This window comes from Agrilus planipennis, unplaced genomic scaffold (assembly GCF_000699045.2).
Source record: "Agrilus planipennis isolate EAB-ADULT unplaced genomic scaffold, Apla_2.0 scaffold82, whole genome shotgun sequence".
NCBI classification, from domain to species: domain Eukaryota; kingdom Metazoa; phylum Arthropoda; class Insecta; order Coleoptera; family Buprestidae; genus Agrilus; species Agrilus planipennis.
Genome location: NW_020442454.1, coordinates 743,531 through 770,322, shown reverse-complemented (window position 1 = coordinate 770,322; position 26,792 = coordinate 743,531). Strand labels below are relative to the sequence as shown.

Sequence of the window (26,792 nt, the reverse complement as noted above, 5' to 3'; positions counted from 1 at the left end):
TTATCATTAAAAAAAATTACATTATTGGTTTCAAAATCAATCAAATAACCTGTTTTTTTTGTTTTTTAAAAGGTATAAATATTGAAATAAATTGATTTACGACGTACCTTTTTGGTCGATTTAAGGATTTGAAAACATTGGAAGACATAAAAAAAATAATTTCAAAAATGTTATAAAGAAAAAAAATTATTTCGAAACAAATCGTCTGTTTTTGATGATTATTATAAAGATTATGAGCTGTTATTTTTTCCGAGTATAGCCCTTATTTACCTTTATAACGTCTGTAAATTTCATTCAAATTGGTTCAGCCGTTTTTGAGAAAAAAAAATATTTTTTGACTTTTTCTTTTTTTGGATTTATTCAAAAACCAAAATAGATAGAGATAGAGATCTAAAATTTTCAGAATTAACGTATTTCATTAGTACCAATTTACCCTCAAAAAATAATCCAGATATACCTTTGGGGACGATTCACTCTATGTTTATCGTCCTATGGCTTCTAATGAAATTGTGGATGTTGGATTGTATTTAGAAAAGTTTATCTGAATTATTGATATTAGATCAAATTTGCTAATTAAGTTTACGTAATAATAAAGTAAAAGAGAAACAAATTATAAAGGGAGTTTATTATGAACCAAATATTTAACTTTTATTAGTAAGTTTGACAATAAACTATTTTTTAGGGAGTAATTCAAAAAACAGATATCATTTATGCAGCTAATTCAATATAGAGTAAATTCTATATGAAACACTTTGATAAATTCACTAGATTTTGTTTTCTCCATTATCCCATCAAGGTAATAAGGAAAGACAATTGTTGCTGCTATTTTCCTCATTAAATTGAGGTAATTTATAGTGATAAAAATAAAAATGAATTTTAACGTTAATATAGAGTAAATTCTGTACTGGAAATTTATTGTTCTCTTATTTTAATAATTTGTGCTGACCACCTTGTAAGTACCTACATATGTATGTACATAAGTCAGAGCAATAATTAAACTGTGACCAGCATAATTTTTTGTAGTATCGCCTTTTCTCTGAAATTTAAATTCCGCATTACAGGATGATGAATGAAGTAATGAATTTATTAATTAAATTTATGGTAATGAGAAAAGTCATTGATGTTATATATGTAGATATTAAAACATTTCCTTTCCTTTAAAGTTCTATATGCGTATACATGAAACACATAGGTATACGATATTTGTATGCAAAAAAATGTTTTAATGAAGTTAATTGGGAAAGCAAGCGTAAATTGCAAGCGGTAGTGGTATAATGCAATTTATTTACGATTATCGTAATTTAGTTAAGGCGATGACATGTGATTGATGTATTATACTCGTAAACATTTCCTGATAATTGGTTGCATCGATAAATTTTATTTTTAATTACAAACTAATTATTCATCATCACGATAGGTGATTTTTTTATTTATTTTAATGTTTCGTACGTCGTTCGGTTATTTATTTACATACGCATTTGTATACATTGTCACAATGTTTTCACTTATTGAAGTTATTAAAATTTGCTAGTGACTTTTGTAATATTTAAAAGAAATAGATTCTCCTGTTCTCGGTGTCCATTTTTGTTCTAGTAAAATTGGTGATCCCAACTACATGTCGCAAAACATCCCTCTAGATCCTTACAGATAATGGTCCTTTGCCAAACTAGGATCAATCAAGGATACGTCAATTTTTTAATCAGAAATCTAGAGAACCCTACTTATTTTTAAAAAGTTCCCTCTCCTCCCTTTACTTTTTGAGTAACGAGAGCATTACAAACCGTTAACTTTACTTTTTTTACGGAAACTGTGCTCCCTACATATAATTTGATTAGATTTTAATGTTCCGCTTTTGATAAAATTATATAAATTTTTTTTAATAAATCTTTGAATAGTATAAGTTTACGTTGCTGAACAAGAAACCATTTTTTGGCATAGTTTTACAAGCTTCCAAAAATTGAAAATCAGAATTAGTTGAATTGTACCTAAGTTAACCCAATTCCAACCTTCCAAAATTGGGCATTTTTTTACAGAACATTGCTGTCATGAGCGTAGATAGGTAGGGGCAAGGAGGGGCACTGCTCTCTATGGAAAACTTATTGCCCCCCCCCCGGAAAAGTCACCATATTGGCATAATGTTTAAATATATAGAAATAACCAAACACATTAAATCTGTATAAACTTACAGCTATTGAAAATCTGCCCCGCCCTAGTAAAAATCTCTCACAACGCCCATGATTTCTGTAAACAAAAGAAAATACCTACCGAGCTATAGTCCGTTCACTTAAAGAAAAGTACACGATGTCATATCGACATATAACATATAACAAAATAAGAGGATAACAGTCGGTACATAAAAGTACAAGTCAGCGCTTTTAGTAACAACAAAAACAAATAAATAAATAATATTGAAATTGCAGAAAATTGAAATTTTTGTTTAAATATCACAATATACGATGATATGTCTAATTATATTATAAAATACATATTTGTATGGGAAATATACTATATCTAAAGATAAATTGATATTGAAATAAATAAATAAAACAAATAGATAAAAAAGTACTGATTTTTCACTATTTCGCACAGTAAAAAGATTTCACAATGTTAAGCAGGAACAAAACAAATGACAGAATGATAGCCAACAGACAAGTGCGCTACTTGATTAATATCTAACAGTAAACAACCGATCATATTCCTACTCTCTTTTGCATATGCCAGATATTCATTTGTCCGCATCGTTTATGGTGCATCTTTTTCTAAATGAACGAACAATACCGTAATAGATTTATAGGTTAGGTTAGGCTTGGTTCAACTAGTTCTAGCTCTGATTTTCAATTTTTCAAAACCCGAAGAAAATGTTTTTGCGCCCATCATTATTATTATTATTTTTTAAATAATATTAACATACTTTTGTCAAACAAAAACGCATTTATTAAAACTAATATCGAAAACCGTACAATATTTTATTTTCAGTGTATATATAATATTTTCAACACTTCGGTCACTTCTTTAAGAAAGGGCAAACGAAGTAAATAAACGGAGCGTAATCGGTTTTCAACTTGTAGATTTTGACATAATTGTCCAAAAAAGTGACGATGCTTGTCGGTGTCAGCCAGTGCCCGCACACAAAAAATAATTGCAGTGCAGAAGGAAAAAAAAAACACAGCAGCCCCTAGATAATGGGTAAGTGAGTGTTCATTACCGGTTGGTCGTGTAATGGCCGGAAATCACCGGTTACCGTCGTCTAATTGCACAAGTAGAAGGTTGTGTTATTATTATAAACCGAAAGCAAGCGAACGAACGAATGAACGAACTTTCATCGCGTCGTATCGGATCACATCGCATCAGTGTTGCCATATTTTGTGTCGCTTTGGGTCGTCGCGCCGCCGTTGTCATGTTATAAAAGCTCGACAGCCATTACCATTACGATAGACGCAGGTGCACGATGGACATGGGCTGTTACCTCTCAATTTTCTTTTCTCAAAAGTGCATACCATTTTACATTAATTGCCCATGTTATTAGTTTTCATTATGATTAGGTATCACGCGGTTAAGTATCCACATTTTGACAGGCCCGGCCTCGTTTATACGGTTTAATGGAAAACTCTGTCAGACGTTATTGAAAGATTGTTTTGTTTCTTTTTTTAATAACATTGAAAATTGAAATTCGTTTTTACGTGGTACTGCCTCGTCTTACACCATACAGGTGAAGATCAACTACAACCAAATACAAATTAATGATATATTTTCGTCTTAATCATGCTTAAAATGCTATGACATTTCTAAATGTAAATTGTCTTTAAAATTATTTATCAGTCTTAATGGTCTTTAACTTAAAACTCTTCAACACTAGTGCACTGAATAATAATAAATATCCGTAATTATGCAACAACAAAAATAAAAATTAATACATTGATGCATGAACGCATAACACCTTGAAAACTATTTGGATTAAGTTATGTTTGAATGAAATATCAAATATAACGGTCAACGTTAGGAGGGGGGAAAGCAAGGTAAAAATATCCCGGGTTCAGGCATAACTCAAAAACAAGATTTAAAATCTGCACCTATGATAAGGTCCTCACTGAACTAGCGGACTCGTTTATAAAATACATGGAAGTTTTGAAGATGATAACCTGACATATTGCCACGCATACTCGGTCATTTCAATCAGATACGGTCGGTACCAAAAGCGGTCAAAAATTTTAGGTTCATTAAAAATTAAATAATAACTCTACACTTAATAATAAAAATCATACACTCAGACTGATACTTAGTTTACATGAAGAGCAACAGGCAGTTTGTTGCATCTTTACAATACTATAGGTTTATTTTATTTTGCATACTAATTTTATTATTGTCGGAAATTTTAAGTATTATTTTCTATTTGTATACAAATTCAATTCTATTATTCATTTTATTATTTAGCTACAATTTTCAGGTATATATTATTTATCAAATGCAAACAGTAATCTCAGTATTTTTGAACCATAAATTTTATAATGTATTCTACTATCTTATTGTAACATTTCTTCCTTTGAAAAGTCACGTTCGCTATATTACTGTAATTTCCAAATTTAAATTCATGTATTTTGTCTGTACCTGAAATGTGGTATTGACCTGACTGACAGGTCGCCCTGCACCCTCAGTGCTATTGTTAACGCCCACTGGCGAAACTATTTAAGTATCAAAACAGTATCGAATCAGTATCAAAACAGTATCGATAACAGTATCAACAAAGCAACAAACAAGACAAAATAATTCACTTTCAATCATAGAGCCTACTTTATACTTTTACATTTATTTTTATTCATTTAGTTTATTTTAATTCTACGTGTAAGTTAAGTGTTGACTATTAAATATTTAAAACAACAATCGTTATCATTTACATAAAATAGTTTGCTCGCAATTAATTTGGCGTGTAAAGTGAGAATACCAGAAAGAACTCTTTCAATTAAAATATATTTTCTCACAACAAACAATAAAGCTGGAGCTGCAATGTAGAGAAGTAAACATTAACAAGGATGCCCACTGCCATCGCTACTTTTTAATCTATACATCGAAGGCGCGATCAACATCGTTGAAGACAGTACAACTGTAGAGATAAATATAGAGGGGCAAAGTGTTAGTATATTTAGATTTAGCAAGGAGAAGTTAGAAATAGCTTTGAATAAAATTGAAGCGGTATTGATAAAACAGTATTGTATGAAAATAAACAAAAGTAAAACAAAAATACTGGTATGCAAAGGAAGAAAAAGTAAAAAGATAGGAGACGAAAAAGCGGCTGATTTTAGGTACCTAGGAAGTCAAATAAGTCAGGACGGAAGGAGCAGTAAGGAAATCAAGCAGAGGATAACGCAGGGTCGAGTCGCCTTCAACAAAAAGAAGTAACTTCTATGCTCCCGAACGGTTAATTTAGAAATTCGAAACAGATTGTTAAAAGTATATGTTTGAAGCGCGACAGTTAAGGATGTCGAATGTTTTAATTTTAGGGAAAAGCAAAGTTTAGCTCAGAATAGGAAAGAGTGGAGGTGCGTATCCAATCAGTCTTAGGACTGACGACCATATGATGATGATGATGATGATGACTAAGATATCATCAACAATGCATTTTAGGAATTTCTCACAGCCAATCCTTCATTGTGTAAATAATAATCGCCATTGAAAAGTAAATAATTTTGAGAAATACAATTCTAATGTTTCTGAAGGATAAAAGATGGTACGTTTAGGAGTTGGTCAAAACAATTTGCATAAGCACAACTCTATTCTATTCATCATACAGAGAGACCGCGAAAAAAAGACCATCGTACCATTACTGCCAAACAAAACAAAGGAAAGTTATTCAAGGATATTGCGCCTCCTACTTAAAATTATCCCTGACTGAAAAATAGCAACAATTACATTGGATTTCGAAGATGCCATGTATTTGGCTTTACGAGAGATATTGAAGAGCCAATGTCAGAAGATAGTGGAATCGATGCCAAAACAAATACAATTAGTTCTTAAGGCAAGAGGGGCTTACACAATGTATAAATTAATGACCTGAATTATACTCTTTTAATTTATTATTAGTACATCCATTATTTATCAATACCAAACCAATGTTCAGATTAATTAATGCAAGTGTGTATAATATATGAGGAAAATTTAATTGGTGTAATGAACAATTATACTGAAGCGTATTGATATTCTACTGACCTTGTGAAGACGTCTGGATAATGCGTCTTGGAGAACGCCCTCTCTAATTCTTCCAACTGATAACTCGTAAACGTAGTTCTATAACGACGTTGTTTTCTTTTTGGTGCGTAATCATCCGGTTCAGAGTCACTGCCATTGCTTTGGTCGGGTACGGGAGGTCGAGGCTCTGAACCTGCATTTGGAGTTACTTGTTCAGATACGCCCATTACTTCCGGGTTTTCGTCTGACGAAGCAGATTCTGTAAAAAACATATCCAATTACAGGAAAACTTTCACTAACTGATAGAAGTTTCATATAACACTCGTCCAAATGGTATAGTAATAATAATGAGTTAAGGATGTTTGGGAGGTATGCCAAAATGCTACGAGACAAATAAAAATTTGGAAGAACGTTCCTCATTCAATTCTAAAACTCCTGTAAAAAATACAAATGGATTCACTAAACCGTTAAAAAGTTATTGAAATTTTAAAAAATTGTAATTTTACACGTCATTTTATAGGAGATTCGCTAACCGAACAAATTAAATTTATTTTTATTAACAGAAAAAAAGCTACCAGAAATTTCAAACAACGTTCCCCGTTCAATTCTAATACTCCTGTAAAAATTGCAAATCGATTCACTAAACCGTTAAACAGTTTTTGCAATTTTAAAAAATTATAATTTTACGCGTCATTTTATGGAGATTCGTTAACCGAACAGATTAAATTTATTTTTATTAACAGAAAAAAAGCTACCAGAAATTTCAAACTTTTATAATTGCAANTATTCGTTATTTCTTATTTTATTTAAAGTTTTTAGTCAAATTCCAAATTTTTTCTCAAACCGTATACTTTTCTTTTAGTGTAGATAAAATTTATTTACCTCATGTTATCTGTAAAACCTAATTAATCACAAATTTCTAATTTTATGTACTCTTGTCTCCGATTGTACCTCCCAAACATCCTTAATAAGTAATTTTTCCATGTCAAACATCTTAAAGAAGTATCCAAAAGCAATTTATTTATATTATAGATAAGAAACAATGCTGTTACTATCCAGTACCTAGAATGAATTATGAAGGTCATTATTAACATTCTGCGATTTTGACCCAACTTTTGCTTTCATACATACACTAACCACGAAATCAGATTTGCGCGATAGGGAGTTCTCATAATTGCAATCCCCTGATAAAAACTCTATGAATCTGCGCCTGCCTTATCTGGACCCTTACATAATCTTGTTTACATGGAATGCATTGTAATCGTCTTTACTTTTAGTGAGCTTGAATTCTCTTATCGTGATAATCGCGAAAAGGTTTTCGTGATATTCATAAGTCACTCTGTAGAGAAAGTTCTATATGATTACAATATTTTACACCTACGTATTGTGTATTTATAAGCATTAACTTTCTCTTTAATATGTGAAATTGGTTTAGTTTGGTCATAACTATATTGTTCAGCATCTTCTTGCGTGATTCAAGTGATTACTTAAAAAATCACCTTTTATTTCAGACATCTACTTAAGTGTATGATGCATGATTGAGCAGGCCAGGTGTTCGGATGCCATAAATGGGTAAGTTGTAGCTTCAAACTTTTCGTTGTTTTTTTACATATAAACTTGTACAAGATGTGTAGGTATATATAACATCAATTTAACCGAACGAAAGGTTTATGGTGTATGGTTTCGTTGCATGACCTAAGAACGCACGTAATATCTGGAATGTAATGAATGTAATGGTTATTTACTTTAATTAAAATCAGACTTATTTGTAACCACACGTTGGACTTGTGAAATTTACGTAGATTTAAGAATTTAATCTGCTAATCATATTGAAGTTTTTTTCTATATGTTTAGGAACCCAAAATTTATTATGGCCATGCTTCAATATAACATAAATTTGACTAACACAGGTAATCTATTTAAAGTGTTTGATGGGTACACTGTAAAAAAAGCCAGTCATCATCACCATAAGATCGTCAATTCTAAGACTGTTTGGACACGCATCACCACTCTGTCCTGTCCTGCTTTAATCTTCGCATTTTTCTAAAACTAAAACACCAACATCCCTAAATATTTGTGAACAGTAATCTAATCTAGATCTACCTCTACTCATCTTAACTCCTGTTTTTGCCTCTAATATCTCTCTAACTAGACCTTCACCTGATCAACCTATCTCCTCTATTTCTTATTGACTTTCGCAGTCGAGTCCTCTGTTCTCCTATTATTTCTAACATCTTTTCATTTCTAACCTTCTCTGCCCACGGTACCCCTATCATTCACCTGCAATACCATATTTCCAAACACTTTTAACCTTTTCTTTTCTGCCGTGACGACTGTCCATGTTTCCCACCCGTACAGCGCCGCGCTACAGACAGACACCTTTAACAAAATTTTAGGAATTTCCGAATTAACCGTTCGCGAGAATATAAATGACTTTTTTTGTTGCAGGTGACTCAACTCTACGCTATCCTCTGTTTTATATCTCTACTGCTCCTTCCATTCAGCGTTATCTGACTTCCTAGATACCAAAAATCAGCCGCTTCTTCTAATTTTTCGTCTCCTATCTTTATATTCACCCTTTCCTTACTTTCTTTCCTTGTATGTCAGCACTTTTGTTTTACTTTTATTTATTTTCAAATAATACGGTTTTGTCAATTGTTTCCTTAGTATTTTCAAAATGTTTTAGGGGTGATCCTGATTAATTTCAGAATTTAGACCAACTTGTAATTTATTATCTAACTCAGAATGCCACCTTGGGCGAATTACATTGTAATGGGTTCAGCGCAACTTAATCTTAAACTTTTATCAAGAACTGAAACTACAAAATAATTTATACAATTTACTGCTTTCCACTACAAAAATTTAATGCATCTAACGGACTTAAAAGATTAAATATTTATATAAAGGATGGGTGTCAATAACCCCTGTAATTCACGAAAAATTCAATAATAGCACAGAACCCAATTAATATAGTTTTTCAATACTAGATTATATACTCCGTGTGTTTTGGGTAATATTTCTTACCTTACCATATGTGATGTAGCATATTGTTAACAATAATGTATATAAATATTAAAGTGTTGGTCCAGTCATATATTGCGCGAACGTATACGTAAGTGGTACAGCAGTTTAATGATTTAGGGCTGTATGAGCTGGATGCTCACAAGGAAAGAAATGATATAATCCGTGCTCAATTACAATCGCGACATTCATCTTCAAAAAATATATACCTAATGCATGGATTCAATATAATAATTGTCTTTCACCACCAGTTTGTGGATGGTACTGCCAGTGTAAAGTATGTACACGAGTCGTGGGCTGTTGTGCACATGTAGCTGCAGTTCTCTGGTATTTAGGACACAACAGGTACTTGGAAGAAAAAAATCTCAAATGGTCAATTACAGTAACTACATCTTCGACGCCGCTATGTCACAGTGTTCTGATAATAATAGCGAAAACTCAGATTAATCATTCTTACTATTTTTATAACTAATTAATGATAATATAATTTGCTTTGTTAACTTGCTTACCTTAAAAGCGATTATTCCTTGTCACATACATATTAAAGTATTTGACTTTATTTGGCTTTTATCTTAATTACAATTACCCTTAGTAAATATATACCTGAATAAAAACCAAAAATTCTTCAGGAGAAAATATACCTATCTTATTGACACCCATAAAGCTATTCAATAAAACAGCTAGTACATAAATTATTCTACGATATTTCTGCATAGACTAAAATACGGACTATAGATTACAGCAATGTCTATTAATGTAAACACTCAGTCATTAAATTTGGGGATGCTTCAGGACGGAACTGCATGCAAGTGTTAACAGTGAAACTGCTGCGCGCTGAAATGGAAAATTTGTTTAGCCCGCACTCAAGTGGAACATGCGGAAGTCAAAATTACCTTTAACTGTCAGATGTTCATCTCTCTGTACATGTAGGTATATTTACTCTGCGGAATAAACCTATTAATTTTTAAGGGAGCACCAATAGCGTCGAAAAAAATAATGGTTTCAGTTGTAACTCAATTTCCTTTATTAAACATGTACCTAATTTTATTAAAATAATGAGAATGATTTACAACATTTACGACATTAACCATATTTTATTTTCAGCACTCAAATATTAGGGAGGGAGTCAGACAAGGATGCACACTGTCACCGCTACACTGCCCTAGACAAAAATTTTCAGTTTCTCTCCAGTCTCTCAGAGTCTTTCAGTCTTTCAGCGTCTCTGAGAGCGTCTCTTACAGTCTTTTACAGTCTCTCAGTTATTGCCTAGGTGTTTTTATGGATCTCTCACAGTTTCTGTATGAGAGACTTGAACGATAAAATTGTTAGTTCAGAGATTGACTCTCTCACAGAGAGATTAAATGAATAAAACTGATAAATTGAGAGACTCGATTCTCTCGTATAAAGACTGGGATCTCTGAAATATGTTGAACTTAGAAAATTTTAACCATGTCTATCGAGACACCACTTATTGAGAGATTCGAGTCTCTCGTTCAGATTCGAGTCTCTCGTTCAGATTCGAGTCTCTCGTTCAGAGATTCGAGTCTCTCGTTCAGAGACTGGATACGAAATGAGGATCTCTCTATGAGCGACTCGAGTCTCTCGTTCACAGACGCTAAACAGTTTTTTTGACTGTCTCTTGACAGTCTCTCTCAGCGACANAGATCGACTCTCTCACAGAGAGATTAAATGAATAAAACTGATAAATTGAGAGACTCGATTCTCTCGTATAAAGACTGGGATCTCTGAAATATGTTGAACTTAGAACATTTTAACCATGTCTATCGAGACACCTATTATAGAGAGATTCGAGTCTCGTTCAGAGACAGGATACAAAATAAGGATCTCTCTATGAGCGACTCGAGTCTCTCGTTCAGAGACTGGATACGAAATGAGGAACTCTCTATGAGCGACTCGAGTCTCTCGTTCAGAGACGCTAAATAGTTTTTTTTAAAGTCTCTCTCAGCGACACCAGAGATACTCGATGAGATACGGAGACTCGAGTCTCGCTTTCAGAGACTCTGAAAGACTGAACCTTTTTATCTCGAGTGCACAGTAGAAACTATCGCGTCGATTATTTACATTAGGGTAAGAACAGATTTTGTGACAATCTCATTCTAAAGGATTGAAAAAGAAATACAAAAATTGTAGATAGAGTCAAGCGATATGTAAGAAAAAATTTTAAGAATAACGTATATTAGACACAGTATTAAAGTCGTAAATATTTAAATTATTTAATGTAAATTAGATTTCCGATTTACATTTTACATGTAATTAAATCAAAATACTTGAGATTTTTATTTATTTCAAAATGGTACGATTAATTTATTGTGCAAACTAATTAAACCGGTTGTAATGTAATAAATAACACAAACATTTGGCACTAAGACTATAGAATTTTGTAATGAAATATTTCGGCAACATTTTATGCGTAAGTGTTAAACTATTTATTGGTTCTCAATCATTTGAAATCGTTGATTAACCTCAAATTGCTAAAATAGATTAAATAATCCTTATTATTGCAACGATCACGTCAAAGTTTGCTAATTGCGGTCAAATAACTGGACCGCGCAATTGTCTGTAATGGGTCTTGTCTGATAAATAAGTGTTACGTTTTTTCGTTTTTTCGTTTTTTTTTATTGAGTTAGAGCATCCAACATGGTAATATACCTCCAATCTTACGAAATAAAAAAACCACACAGATGAGATATAAACGAACAATCTGCCATGTAATTGTAAAAACCATAATTAAACGAACAAATTCCACAAATGTACCCATCGAAAAAAGTAGATTGTAAATGCGATATTTATTTGCGGTACCTACTACTAAATCATCGAAGTACATTTTAAAATAATTTGGTGTAATTAAGTTACTGAAAATATTTATGAATAATTCAGTTCGACGAAGTGATCCGAGGATCTTACATCTACATTTCTTTTCATTGTGTTGCCTTCTATAAACGGCGCATGCTACAAAAACGACATGAATGTGCTTTACAATCAGGAAAAAGAAAAAAATTAGTAAAACGTAGCAAATTATTTAATTTGTTTCTTTCTTAGACAGTAACATGATTATTATTCATTTTTTGTAGCACTGTTCTTGCACTGACAGATCAGTACTGTATGAAAATAAATAAAAGTAAAATTAAAATACTAGTATGCAAAGGAAGAAAAAGTAGGGAAAGAGCGAATATAAAGATAGGAGGAGACGAAAAATTGGCTGATTTTAGATATTTAGGAAGTCAGATAAGTCAGGACGGAAGGAGTAGTAGGGATATAAATAAAGCAGAGGATAGCGCAAGGTCGTGTCGCCTTTAACAAAAATGCTCGCGAACGGTCAATTTAGAAATTCGAAAAAGGTTGTTAAAGGTGTGTTTGGAGCGCGGCGTTGTACTGGTGCGAAACATGGACAGTAGGCCGGCGGAAAAGAAAAGGTTAGAAGCCTTCGAAATGTGGTGTTATAGGCGAATGATGAGGATACCGTGGATAGAGAAGGTTACAAATGAAGAGGTATTAGAAAGAATAGGAGAACAGAGAACTCTATGGAAGTCAATAAAAAGTAGGCGAGATCGGTTGGTAGGACACCTTCTCAGGCATGAAGGTCTAGTCAGAGACATATTAGAGGCAGAAACAGGAATTAGGAGGGGTAGAGGTAGACCTAGGTTAGATTATTGTTCACAAATAGCTAAGGATGTGCGTTGTTCTAGTTTTACGGAAATGCGAAGTTTAGTTCAGGATAGGGAACAGTGGAGGTACGTGTCCAACCACTCTTAGGACTGACGACCCTATGATGATGATGATGATGATGATGACTGTTCTTGGAGGAGTGTGATCACAGGCCTGACGCTCGAAAATGGCATGGATCCGCAATAGCAAAAGTAGGCAGTTTTAGGTATAACAAGTACAGCCGTCTTTCTTCAGTATCCCTGTCAGGGGCGTAGATTAAATATTTGAAAACAGGGATCAGTTTACAAAATGAAATTAAAAAATTAACTTATATGTTTGTTTTTCTTGTTGTAGATATTTAAAGTTGATATAAAAAAGAAATAGGCACAAAAATTTAGTTTAACGTGATTTATTTAAATATTATGTTAGGTAATGAGCAAGTAATGGACATATAAACAGAAGAACTAATTTTTGATGTCGGTGACAGTGATTTTGACTCAAATGATGACAATGATTTATATATGTTATGTTTCTATATTATTTCCTAGTACGCTGCTGTCCTATTTGTATTAATACAATAATTTACGCCTACTGAAAATTTATTTGCGTATCGGTTCGGACTGATTTACCTAAATAGGTCAAAACGGGCAAGTACCTGCGCGAACGCTCGCCAGCTTCGTTCGTCCGACCTGTACATTCTTTTACTTTCTGCAGTTATTAAATTATTATTTACCTGACCTGTTATTTTAGCATAATTTTGAAATTTCGGGCAGTGACATATATTCGGCTGGTCTTATGACAAATTAAATTTGTTTTGCAGCTAATAGATTATAAGTCCGTTCTAAAAATCCAAGCGATGAAATTACTCATCATAAATTATATATATAATATAGTACCACACGAGATGACAACTTTAAGCAGTATGTCGTCAATTTACAGGAGAACCAAACTTTAAGTTCTGAGCTGGGATATTTTGATAAATTTATTTTGTACGGAATTTTTAAAATAATATAGGTCAAGGAAAAATAATCACTTAGCATAGTGCTGTGCAAAACTAACGGTACCAAAAGCCACGGTAATTGTTTATTTTTAGTCAATTCCACCCTAATTTCATTCATTCATCAGTAACGCCGTACATATTTATTGGTTCAGGGGTAAGAAAAAACCCAACACTCCCTTAAATTAAGCGATATACGAGGGTGGATTGATAAGTTTCCGGCCTAACCAAGAGATGACGCCACTAGGCCTACCTTGAGGTGACATTCTATAGTACCATCCTTGGATAGCTTGTAGCTATAGTTTCAGCCCGATCTCCTTGCTAGTGTAGGTTTGACAGCACGCTGAACAAGACGCCTCTGTGGTTTTCGTAAAAATGGAAAAGCAGGAAAATCGTGCTGTCATCAAATACTTTTATTTGAAGGGGTTAACGCCGAAGGAAATTAAAAAAGAGATGGACTCAACACTGGGGACATCCTCCCCGTCATATTCAACCGTTAAGCAGTGGGTTTCCGAGTTTAAAAAGGGTCGTGTGAGCACCTCTGATGGGCCTCGCTCAGGACGCCCCGTTGAGGTCACAACTCCAGATATGATCGAAAAAATTCATCAAATAGTGCTGGGAGACCGCAGATTGAAAGTGCGTGAGATAGCTGAGACCTGTAAGATGTCATATGAACGTGTGCAACATATTTTGCACCAACATTTGCATATGGAAAAGCTCTGTGCAAGATGGGTGCCGCGTTTGCTAACAGTCGACCAAAAATTGATTCGAAAAAACATTTCTACCGCAAATTTGTCATTGTATAAGCGTAATCCAAGCGAATTTTTGCGTCGATTCGTAACCGTTGACGAAACGTGGGTCCACCACTACACTCCTGAAACCAAAGAACAGTCTAAACAGTGGATTGGACCAGGGGAACCAACTCCAAAGAAGGCAAAAACAATTTTTTCGGCGAACAAGGTTATGGCTACTGTTTTTTGGGATGCAAGAGGTATTATATACATTGATTACCTTGCAAAGGGTAATACTATCACTGGTCAATACTACGCAGACTTATTGCAACGTTTGAGCCACGAGGTGAAAATTAAACGACCTCATCTGGCGAAGAAAAAAATCTTGTTTCATCACGATAACGCACCAGCGCACACGTCAATCGTTGCGACGGCTAAAATCAACGATCTAAAGTTTGAATTGATGCCGCACCCTCCTTACTCTCCAGACCTAGCCCCGAGTGACTATTTTCTGTTCCCTAATCTCAAAAAATGGCTTGGCGGTAAGAGATTTGCGGACAATGAAGAAGTAATCGAAGCTGTAAATGGTTATTTTGAGGAGCTTGACGAATCAGTCTATAGAGATGGCATTAATAGACTGGAACACCGCTATGAGAAATGTATCAGCCTTGGAGGAGATTATGTTGAGAAATAAAAAAAAAAAATTTTTAAAAACCTTGTTTTTCTTGGTCAGGCCGGAAACTTATCAATCCACCCTCGTATAGTTTTGGTGATTTTATACAACGTTATTTAATGATTTTAGTTTTACACCATGAAAGAATGAAATTTCATATTATGCCCTACATGCGACTAGCGCAGGAAAATTAATTTCCTTTTTAGCGAAAAAAACGTGTAACTGTACGGCGTATTCTTAGTATGGGCTTGTAGTCTACAATCATAAGATAGATAAGACAATTTCAGCAAACCTGAATAGTTTTAATTGACAAATTTCCGTTTTCTGACTAATCATTTAAAATGATAACTTTGACAAAGTAAACCAATTCCTTATTACCGGTTTTTAAATCTCTAAGCAAAAACAATGGTATTAAGTTTGATGAACTACATTTCGAGAAATAAACAAAAAGTAGAATTCCCCATTGGTATATTATTTGAAAAAGTTTTGTAGTTTTGTTATTTCGATTCATTATAGTTAGTGACCATTGGTTATGCATGATAATACTGGATTTGACTATACTACATGGAACGTTATGTTAAGTGATACCTAAATATTGGAAAGTAGGATAATAATTTAAATGCAGATTTTCAACTCTCGTTACACAGTAGCGACGACGATAAGTAAATTGCAAACACTTCTCTCTCATTACCAACATCTAACTTGGAATGTGTAGATAATGAAATAAATGTTAAAGAATAATTGACCTCGTTAACTTTCAAGTGAATATCAAATAGCATAATTCCTGCAAAACATTTCAACTCGGAAATTATTTATTTCTCTACAGTTTTCTTATGTTATTAATTTTTGAGCGAAATTTATTTTAATGAATCTTAAACATTCTCAAAAATTTTTTTTAAAACCAGTATTTCCCCCATCCCCCTCTCGAATGTAATTCTCCCTCACTTACAGAAACCAGTTCCCAAAAAAATATTTTTCTGTGATGTAGCTACAAATTTACGATTTTTGTATTTTTTCATTTTATACACTGCTTCTTGTTAAATTTCATGATTTTAGGTCAACGAGAAGTACGCCATAAGTTTTAATATTCTTCATCATCATCATCATTATATGATCGTCAGCCTTAAGACTGGCTGGACACTAACTAACTGACTGAACTAATCTTAGCATTTCTCTAAAACTAGAACATCATACATCCTTAACTAGGTACTTGCGAACAATGATCTAATCCAGGTCTACCTCTATTCTTCTTAAATCCTGTTTCTGCCTCTAATATGTCTCCGACTAGACCTTATTCATGCCTGAGAAGGTGTCCTACCAACCTATCTCGCCTATTTTTTATTTCCTTCCATAGAGTCCTCTGTTCTCCTATTCTTTCTCATCATCATAAGGTCATCAGTTCTAAGACTGGTTGGACACGTACCTCCACTCTTTCCTATCATGAGCTAAAATTCGTACTTCCCTAAAACTAGAACAGCCCACATCCTTAACTATTTGCGAAGAGTAATCTAATCTAGGCCTACCTCTACCCCTCCTAACTCCTGTTTCTGCCTCTAATATGTCTCTGACTAGACCTTCATACCTGAGAAGGTGTCCTACCAACCTATCTTGCCTATTTTTTATTGTCTTCCATAGAGTCCCCTGTTCTCCTATTCTTTCCAATACCTCTTTATTTCTAACCTTTTCTACCCACGATATCCTCATCATCCGCCTATAACACCACATTTCGAACGCTTCTAACCTTTTCTTTTCCGCCGCTCCCACTGTCCATGTTTCGCACCCGTACAACGCCGTGCTCCAAACATACACCTTTAACAACCTTTTTCGAATTTCTAAATTAACCGTTCGCGAGCATAGAAGTGACTTCTTTTTATTAAAGGCGACACGACCCTGCGCTATCCTCTGCTTTATATCCCTACTACTCCTTCCATCCTCACTTATCTGACTTCCTAGGTATCTAAAATCAGCCACTTCTTCTAATTTTTCGTCTCCTATCTTTATATTCGCTCTTTCCCTACTTTTTCTTCCCTTGCATATCAGTATTTTAGTTTTACTTTTATTTATTTTCATACAGTACTGATCTGTCAGTACCGCTTCCATTTTATTTAAAGCTATCTCTAGGTCCTCCTTGCTAGATGCTAATACTGCTATATCATCTGCAAATCTAAGCATACTAATCTTTTGCCCTTGCACATCTATCCCTACAGTTGTACTGTCTTTAATGATGTTGATGGCGTCTTCGATGTATAGATTAAAAAGTAGCGGTGACAGTGTGCATCCCTGCCTGACTCCCTTCCTAATATTTACTTCTCTACGTTGCATCCCCAGCTCTATAACTGCCTGTTGCTCTTTATACAAACTAAGTATTTTAAACATTCTTTCTAATACCTCTTTATTTCTAACCTTCTCTGTCGACGGTTCCCTTATCATTCGCCTATAACACCACATTTCGAACGCTTCTAACCTTTTCCGCCACGCCCACGATCCGTTTCGCACTCGTACAGCACTGCGCTCCAAACACATACACCTTTAATAATCTTTTTCAAATTTCTAAATTAATCGTTGGCCAGCATAGAAGTAACTTCTTTTTATTGAAGGTGACTCGGCCCTGTGCTATCCTCTGATTTATATCCCTATTACTTCTTCCATCCTGACTTATCTAAGATCCTAGATACCTAAAATTAGTCACTTCTTCAAATCATTCGTTTCCTTTCTTTATATTCGCACTTTCCCTACTTTTTCTTCCCTTGTATACCAATATTTTTGTTTTTCTTTTGTTTATTTTAATACAATACTGTTCTGTCAATACCGCTTCCATTTTATTTAAAGCTATCTCTAACTCCTCCTAACAGACCTGAATATTTAATATTAATTTCAACTTGATACCTTCACGTATTACTGAGAAAAATGATGTCGACAGACAGTCAGACAGGCAGATGGTCAACGAAGTGATCTTATAAGGTGGTACGGAACCCTAAAAAGTAGTAAATTTCTGATATTGATACGATTGTTAATTATGTTACATTTTATGATGTAACGTACAATTAAATCCTTGTAAGGGCATTTAGGTTACTCACAGAAAAGAATAATTATTTTAAATTTTGTTATAATGTTACATATTCGTATGACGTGAGTAAAATAAAATAACATGTAATTAGATTGTTTATAATGGTACAGTATGTACGTTGTTTTTCTAGGCAACCTACCGGCAGACAATAGAAAAATTAAATGGAAGCCTTCCCAATTTTAACTTTTGAATTATGTACCGTAACAAACCTAATTACGGCATTTTGTTTAATTGCGCTTGGAACAGAGTAGCGGAGAACTGTCACGAACCGCACCAAACCGTGAAATTAAATTTTAATTATGAGGACGGGTTTTTTTCGCAAAGAAGACATTGCTGTCGTAACTGCAACCTGTGGATAAATTCCATTAGAAAAATAAATAAAAAATCAACAATTTCTTTCTATATACTTAACGATAAAATGATTAATTTAGATTAAAAAAAATAAAATTAGAGGAACTAGCAAGTCAAGAATAATCATAATGGGATATTTATGATATTTATTTTCACGTCTATCTGCCCTGCTCCAAGCTTTTCTGTTGTTTTATTTTAATGTGCTTATAAAATATATAAATGCTGGAACAATAGTATTTCATATATAAATAATCTTTCACTTTTTCATGGACTTCATTTCGTCCGTCTGATTTGTCTCTCCTCAATCATTTCCCATGCATCCCCACGATTCCTAATATGAGGGTAAAGAGGACTCTTCGTCGTACCCTCTATAGACTAGCGTATAATATGCAACTATTGTTAAAACCGCTTTTAGTCTTATACTGTTTATTAGCTCGAAACTTTTGAGTTTTCTACTTTTCATCATTCATTACAGACAATCATAGTTTCCAAATAAAATTGGGAAGATAAGTAATACAGACGTACCTATAAGAAATGTCCTTTTTCTAACTTTGATAAGTTACAGTAACAACTTTGAAAGTATGAATGATGAAAAACAATTTTTCGGTTTTTTTTTCTTTCTGCAAGCAAAACCAATGGTATTTTTGATGAACCATCTCAATAAAAAAAAGAAAAAGTGGAAAATTCCCAACCACCATCCAGTATTTCAACTAACAGATTTGACTATGAAAAGAAGAAACAAAACAAATAAATATCACCAATGATTTTAATTGCCCAGGTAATATTGTAATAACCCAATTGTTCACTACACAGGTTAACTAACTTCTATACTTCTTTCTCCTTCAAATTTTAGGAATGAGTTAGATATTATTAAACTTATAGCGGTTGTTAATGGTTATCACTTCAACTTAATAGATAAAATACTAACAAAAAAAAATGAAATGTCAACTCAGTAGATTATTTATTATCTAAATAATGACGTCTTCATCGATGAAATTCTCCTTATGTTTGGTAGTTTAAAATTTGTTAAAAATGTAAGGTCATCATCATCACCACAAGGTTCTCAGTCCTGAGACTGGTTGGACACTCGTTCCTATCCAGAGCTAATCTTCGTATTTCCGTAAAACTAGAACATCCCACATCCTTACCTATTTGCGAATAGTAATCTAGTTTGGGTCTACTTCTACTAGACTAGACCTTCATGCCTGAGAAGGTGTCTTACCAACCTATCTCGCCTATTTTTTTGTTCTCCTATTCTTTCGAATATCTCTTTATTTCTAACCTTCTCCAAACATACACCTTTAACAATATTTTTCGAATTTCTAAATTATCCGTTCCCTAGTATTGAAGTGACTTCTTTTTATGGAAGGCGACTCGACCCTACACTATCCTCTCCTTTATATCCCTACTACCTACTCCTTCCGTCCTAACTTATCTGATATCCTAGATACCTAAAAAAAAAAAAACTTTTGGGTGTTTCATTCCCACCAGCCACTGGCTGGTGGGCGGGCAGTCCCTCCGGACTACGCCGGAAGGTAGAGCGGAAGGCCCTCTTCAGCCTGCTTTCAGGAATCGTGGGAATGGGTGGGTGGTGGTTCGGGTGAGAAAGATGAGACGGACGAAATGAAGACAGAAGAGAGTGAAAGATTATCTGTGGAATATTACTGCCTCAGCATTTGCCTAAGTGATCCAAGGAAACCACAGAAAAACTTGGANTCGACGGTTCCCTTATCATTCGCCTATAACACCACATTTCGAACGCTTCTAACCTTTTCCGCCACGCCCACGATCCGTTTCGCACTCGTACAGCACTGCGCTCCAAACACATACACCTTTAATAATCTTTTTCAAATTTCTAAATTAATCGTTGGCCAGCATAGAAGTAACTTCTTTTTATTGAAGGTGACTCGGCCCTGTGCTATCCTCTGATTTATATCCCTATTACTTCTTCCATCCTGACTTATCTAAGATCCTAGATACCTAAAATTAGTCACTTCTTCAAATCATTCGTTTCCTTTCTTTATATTCGCACTTTCCCTACTTTTTCTTCCCTTGTATACCAATATTTTTGTTTTTCTTTTGTTTATTTTAATACAATACTGTTCTGTCAATACCGCTTCCATTTTATTTAAAGCTATCTCTAACTCCTCCTAACAGACCTGAATATTTAATATTAATTTCAACTTGATACCTTCACGTATTACTGAGAAAAATGATGTCGACAGACAGTCAGACAGGCAGATGGTCAACGAAGTGATCTTATAAGGTGGTACGGAACCCTAAAAAGTAGTAAATTTCTGATATTGATACGATTGTTAATTATGTTACATTTTATGATGTAACGTACAATTAAATCCTTGTAAGGGCATTTAGGTTACTCACAGAAAAGAATAATTATTTTAAATTTTGTTATAATGTTACATATTCGTATGACGTGAGTAAAATAAAATAACATGTAATTAGATTGTTTATAATGGTACAGTATGTACGTTGTTTTTCTAGGCAACCTACCGGCAGACAATAGAAAAATTAAATGGAAGCCTTCCCAATTTTAACTTTTGAATTATGTACCGTAACAAACCTAATTACGGCATTTTGTTTAATTGCGCTTGGAACAGAGTAGCGGAGAACTGTCACGAACCGCACCAAACCGTGAAATTAAATTTTAATTATGAGGACGGGTTTTTTTCGCAAAGAAGACATTGCTGTCGTAACTGCAACCTGTGGATAAATTCCATTAGAAAAATAAATAAAAAATCAACAATTTCTTTCTATATACTTAACGATAAAATGATTAATTTAGATTAAAAAAAATAAAATTAGAGGAACTAGCAAGTCAAGAATAATCATAATGGGATATTTATGATATTTATTTTCACGTCTATCTGCCCTGCTCCAAGCTTTTCTGTTGTTTTATTTTAATGTGCTTATAAAATATATAAATGCTGGAACAATAGTATTTCATATATAAATAATCTTTCACTTTTTCATGGACTTCATTTCGTCCGTCTGATTTGTCTCTCCTCAATCATTTCCCATGCATCCCCACGATTCCTAATATGAGGGTAAAGAGGACTCTTCGTCGTACCCTCTATAGACTAGCGTATAATATGCAACTATTGTTAAAACCGCTTTTAGTCTTATACTGTTTATTAGCTCGAAACTTTTGAGTTTTCTACTTTTCATCATTCATTACAGACAATCATAGTTTCCAAATAAAATTGGGAAGATAAGTAATACAGACGTACCTATAAGAAATGTCCTTTTTCTAACTTTGATAAGTTACAGTAACAACTTTGAAAGTATGAATGATGAAAAACAATTTTTCGGTTTTTTTTTCTTTCTGCAAGCAAAACCAATGGTATTTTTGATGAACCATCTCAATAAAAAAAAGAAAAAGTGGAAAATTCCCAACCACCATCCAGTATTTCAACTAACAGATTTGACTATGAAAAGAAGAAACAAAACAAATAAATATCACCAATGATTTTAATTGCCCAGGTAATATTGTAATAACCCAATTGTTCACTACACAGGTTAACTAACTTCTATACTTCTTTCTCCTTCAAATTTTAGGAATGAGTTAGATATTATTAAACTTATAGCGGTTGTTAATGGTTATCACTTCAACTTAATAGATAAAATACTAACAAAAAAAAATGAAATGTCAACTCAGTAGATTATTTATTATCTAAATAATGACGTCTTCATCGATGAAATTCTCCTTATGTTTGGTAGTTTAAAATTTGTTAAAAATGTAAGGTCATCATCATCACCACAAGGTTCTCAGTCCTGAGACTGGTTGGACACTCGTTCCTATCCAGAGCTAATCTTCGTATTTCCGTAAAACTAGAACATCCCACATCCTTACCTATTTGCGAATAGTAATCTAGTTTGGGTCTACTTCTACTAGACTAGACCTTCATGCCTGAGAAGGTGTCTTACCAACCTATCTCGCCTATTTTTTTGTTCTCCTATTCTTTCGAATATCTCTTTATTTCTAACCTTCTCCAAACATACACCTTTAACAATATTTTTCGAATTTCTAAATTATCCGTTCCCTAGTATTGAAGTGACTTCTTTTTATGGAAGGCGACTCGACCCTACACTATCCTCTCCTTTATATCCCTACTACCTACTCCTTCCGTCCTAACTTATCTGATATCCTAGATACCTAAAAAAAAAAAAACTTTTGGGTGTTTCATTCCCACCAGCCACTGGCTGGTGGGCGGGCAGTCCCTCCGGACTACGCCGGAAGGTAGAGCGGAAGGCCCTCTTCAGCCTGCTTTCAGGAATCGTGGGAATGGGTGGGTGGTGATTCGGGTGAGAAAGATGAGACGGACGAAATGAAGACAGAAGAGAATGAAAGGTTATCTGTGGAATATTACTGCCTCAGCATTTGCCTAGGTGATCCAAGGAAACCACAGAAAAACTTGGACCAAGGCAGACGGACCCGGAATCGAACCGGCGTCCTCCCGAATGCTAAGCAATGGTCTAGACGTCTAGGCCATGCCGCTCGGTCCTAGATACCTAAAATCAGCCACTTTTTCTAATCTTTCGACTCCTATCTTTACATTCACTTATTCCCTACTTCTTCTTCCCTTGCATACCAGTATTTTTGTTTTACTATTATTTATTTTCATACAGTACTGTTTTGTCAATACCGCTTCCATTTTATTTAAAGCTATCTCTCTCCCAAACAGCATAAAAATTAAAAAAGCTGTTCACAATAATTGTAATGTAGTTAATAACCAACTAGAATTAGTGTTCCACTACTCTCCTTTTATTTTGTATAAATTACAACCACGACCCTCACATGCACTCCCGTTCCTTGTAATAGTATATATTGTTCACACATTTTTGCATTACATCTCTTGTATAAGCAATATGGTCGCTATTACCAAAACAATATTATCGAGGCAATTAAAATCTTTTCATGAAATCATTTATTTTCTTTCTTCTCTTAGTTCTGATATGTTTCATAAAAAGTGTAAGATTTAAATATACCAGAAATCTTTCCAGCCGCGATGTGCTACTGTCCGTTGGCTTTTTGCTTAATGTTCACGTAGTGCTATGTAAGTACTTACATACATATATTTATTGTAAGTAATTAACTGATTGTCAGACGGTTGTGGAATAAATGACTACGACATGCATGAGCACATTTCATCAACTTAATTACCGATTGCACAGCGGCAAATGAAAATACATACATGACTAATTTTTGGGTTAAGAACGTATATATTTTGATTTCGATCGAACGTATACGATGAAAAGTCGTTCGAAACGTGTAAGCAATCTAGTGTGCGCATGCTTTGGCAAGTGAAGCCTGTAATTCCGAGCCGTTAAAGTAATGCCACCTCATTAGTGGTTTACACTTTTAGTGGTGGATGTTGTGTATAGTACGATATATTAAAATTACCGAGATATTTTAGACTGTGCAGGTAAACACGGTGCACGGTAATTTCCTGCTTACAGTTTACCGCGAGAGATTTAATCAACCTTCAAATTACATCGTTATTATTTTATACTCCCTTATTATTATACAATAGGCTTTATATTAATATAAAATGATTCCGAAAGAATTTATTATCTAAATGACACAAAAAAGAAAAAAAATCTTGTCGAATTACCACTTAGGTATACTTATAATATTCTACATTTCCATAGTTCTACAAGGAGAAAATGGAAAATTTATCGAAAGATCAAAGCGATATTTACAACTTATCCTACTATCCCGTTGTTTCGTAAGCGAAAATAATAAAAATTACAATTTGGAACCGAATTTGTAAAAATAAAATTTCAGCACAAATTAATTTACTAGGTATTTTAATTGATATTGTAAATTTAATTGTAATAGTTAAGAAACTTGAAATAATTTTTAAAAAACATGTCAAAATTGAGATTATTACAAGTTACCATAGTATTTCATATATAAATAATCTTTCACTTTTTCATGGACTTCATTTCGTCCGTCTGATTTGTCTCTCCTCAATCATTTCCCATGCATCCCCACGATTCCTAATATGAGGGTAAAGAGGACTCTTCGTCGTACCCTCTATAGACTAGCGTATAATATGCAACTATTGTTAAAACCGCTTTTAGTCTTATACTGTTTATTAGCTCGAAACTTTTGAGTTTTCTACTTTTCATCATTCATTACAGACAATCATAGTTTCCAAATAAAATTGGGAAGATAAGTAATACAGACGTACCTATAAGAAATGTCCTTTTTCTAACTTTGATAAGTTACAGTAACAACTTTGAAAGTATGAATGATGAAAAACAATTTTTCGGTTTTTTTTTCTTTCTGCAAGCAAAACCAATGGTATTTTTGATGAACCATCTCAATAAAAAAAAGAAAAAGTGGAAAATTCCCAACCACCATCCAGTATTTCAACTAACAGATTTGACTATGAAAAGAAGAAACAAAACAAATAAATATCACCAATGATTTTAATTGCCCAGGTAATATTGTAATAACCCAATTGTTCACTACACAGGTTAACTAACTTCTATACTTCTTTCTCCTTCAAATTTTAGGAATGAGTTAGATATTATTAAACTTATAGCGGTTGTTAATGGTTATCACTTCAACTTAATAGATAAAATACTAACAAAAAAAAATGAAATGTCAACTCAGTAGATTATTTATTATCTAAATAATGACGTCTTCATCGATGAAATTCTCCTTATGTTTGGTAGTTTAAAATTTGTTAAAAATGTAAGGTCATCATCATCACCACAAGGTTCTCAGTCCTGAGACTGGTTGGACACTCGTTCCTATCCAGAGCTAATCTTCGTATTTCCGTAAAACTAGAACATCCCACATCCTTACCTATTTGCGAATAGTAATCTAGTTTGGGTCTACTTCTACTAGACTAGACCTTCATGCCTGAGAAGGTGTCTTACCAACCTATCTCGCCTATTTTTTTGTTCTCCTATTCTTTCGAATATCTCTTTATTTCTAACCTTCTCCAAACATACACCTTTAACAATATTTTTCGAATTTCTAAATTATCCGTTCCCTAGTATTGAAGTGACTTCTTTTTATGGAAGGCGACTCGACCCTACACTATCCTCTCCTTTATATCCCTACTACCTACTCCTTCCGTCCTAACTTATCTGATATCCTAGATACCTAAAAAAAAAAAAACTTTTGGGTGTTTCATTCCCACCAGCCACTGGCTGGTGGGCGGGCAGTCCCTCCGGACTACGCCGGAAGGTAGAGCGGAAGGCCCTCTTCAGCCTGCTTTCAGGAATCGTGGGAATGGGTGGGTGGTGNACTGATATCGGAATTGTACTACGATCCTGATGTATTCTTGAAAAAAAAAGCCTGAATCAGTTGTAACATAATTGTAGAATTCCATATTTAATCCTTTGAAACACTACAAAGCATTGCTCTTTTATTTAGATATATTCGATCAATCATTCTCTTCATTCATTACAATACATAACCAAATATTCACAGTAACATAAAATTCTACTAACACCCTTGGCTAGCCTTTAACGATATTCGATTTTAGTAATCGGTTGTCGATAACAAAAATATATCGATCGTTGGTTTCATTGATAAGATTGATAACTATTGATTTACCTTGACTTTATTATTTTTGCAACTTTTCAATACTTCACTTTAACGTTAGAAATAAAATACTAAGTATTTATTGTTTGTTCGACTAGTTTCGTCCTTATTAGGACATTGTCAAGAATCAAATATCAATTATCAACTAGTCGAACAAACAATAAATAGTGTTTCATATTTAACGTTAAAGCGAAGTATTGAAAAGTTATCGAAATAATAAATGATTAAGTTATAATGGAGCTTCAGCTTGAGAGTATCAAAGATCTCTATCACTTAGATTTCTATCGCCAGTTATCTACATAACGATAATTAACACTTGTTATTATTGTTATCGATAGTTACCGATGATTATCGATATATCGATATTTTTATCCAGCACTACCCTTGGAGCGGCGGAAAAGAAAAGGTTAGAAGCGTTCGAAATGTGATGTTACAAGCGAATAATGAGGATACCATGGATAGAGAAGGTTAGAAATGAAGAGGTATTAGAAAGAGTAGGAGAACAGAGGACTCTATGGAAG

General features: G+C 33.8%; 1 protein-coding gene across 1 annotated transcript in view; it reads right to left on the bottom strand.

Moving 5' to 3' along the window:
* LOC108736570 (homeobox protein aristaless-like) overlaps nt 1–26,792 on the bottom strand; it is a 240,590-nt gene that overhangs the window by 52,117 nt on the left and 161,681 nt on the right. The window contains exon 2 of the mRNA XM_018469038.1: nt 6,202–6,439. Coding sequence (XP_018324540.1) covers nt 6,202–6,439 — 238 coding nt within the window. The remainder of the gene's footprint in view (nt 1–6,201; nt 6,440–26,792) is intronic.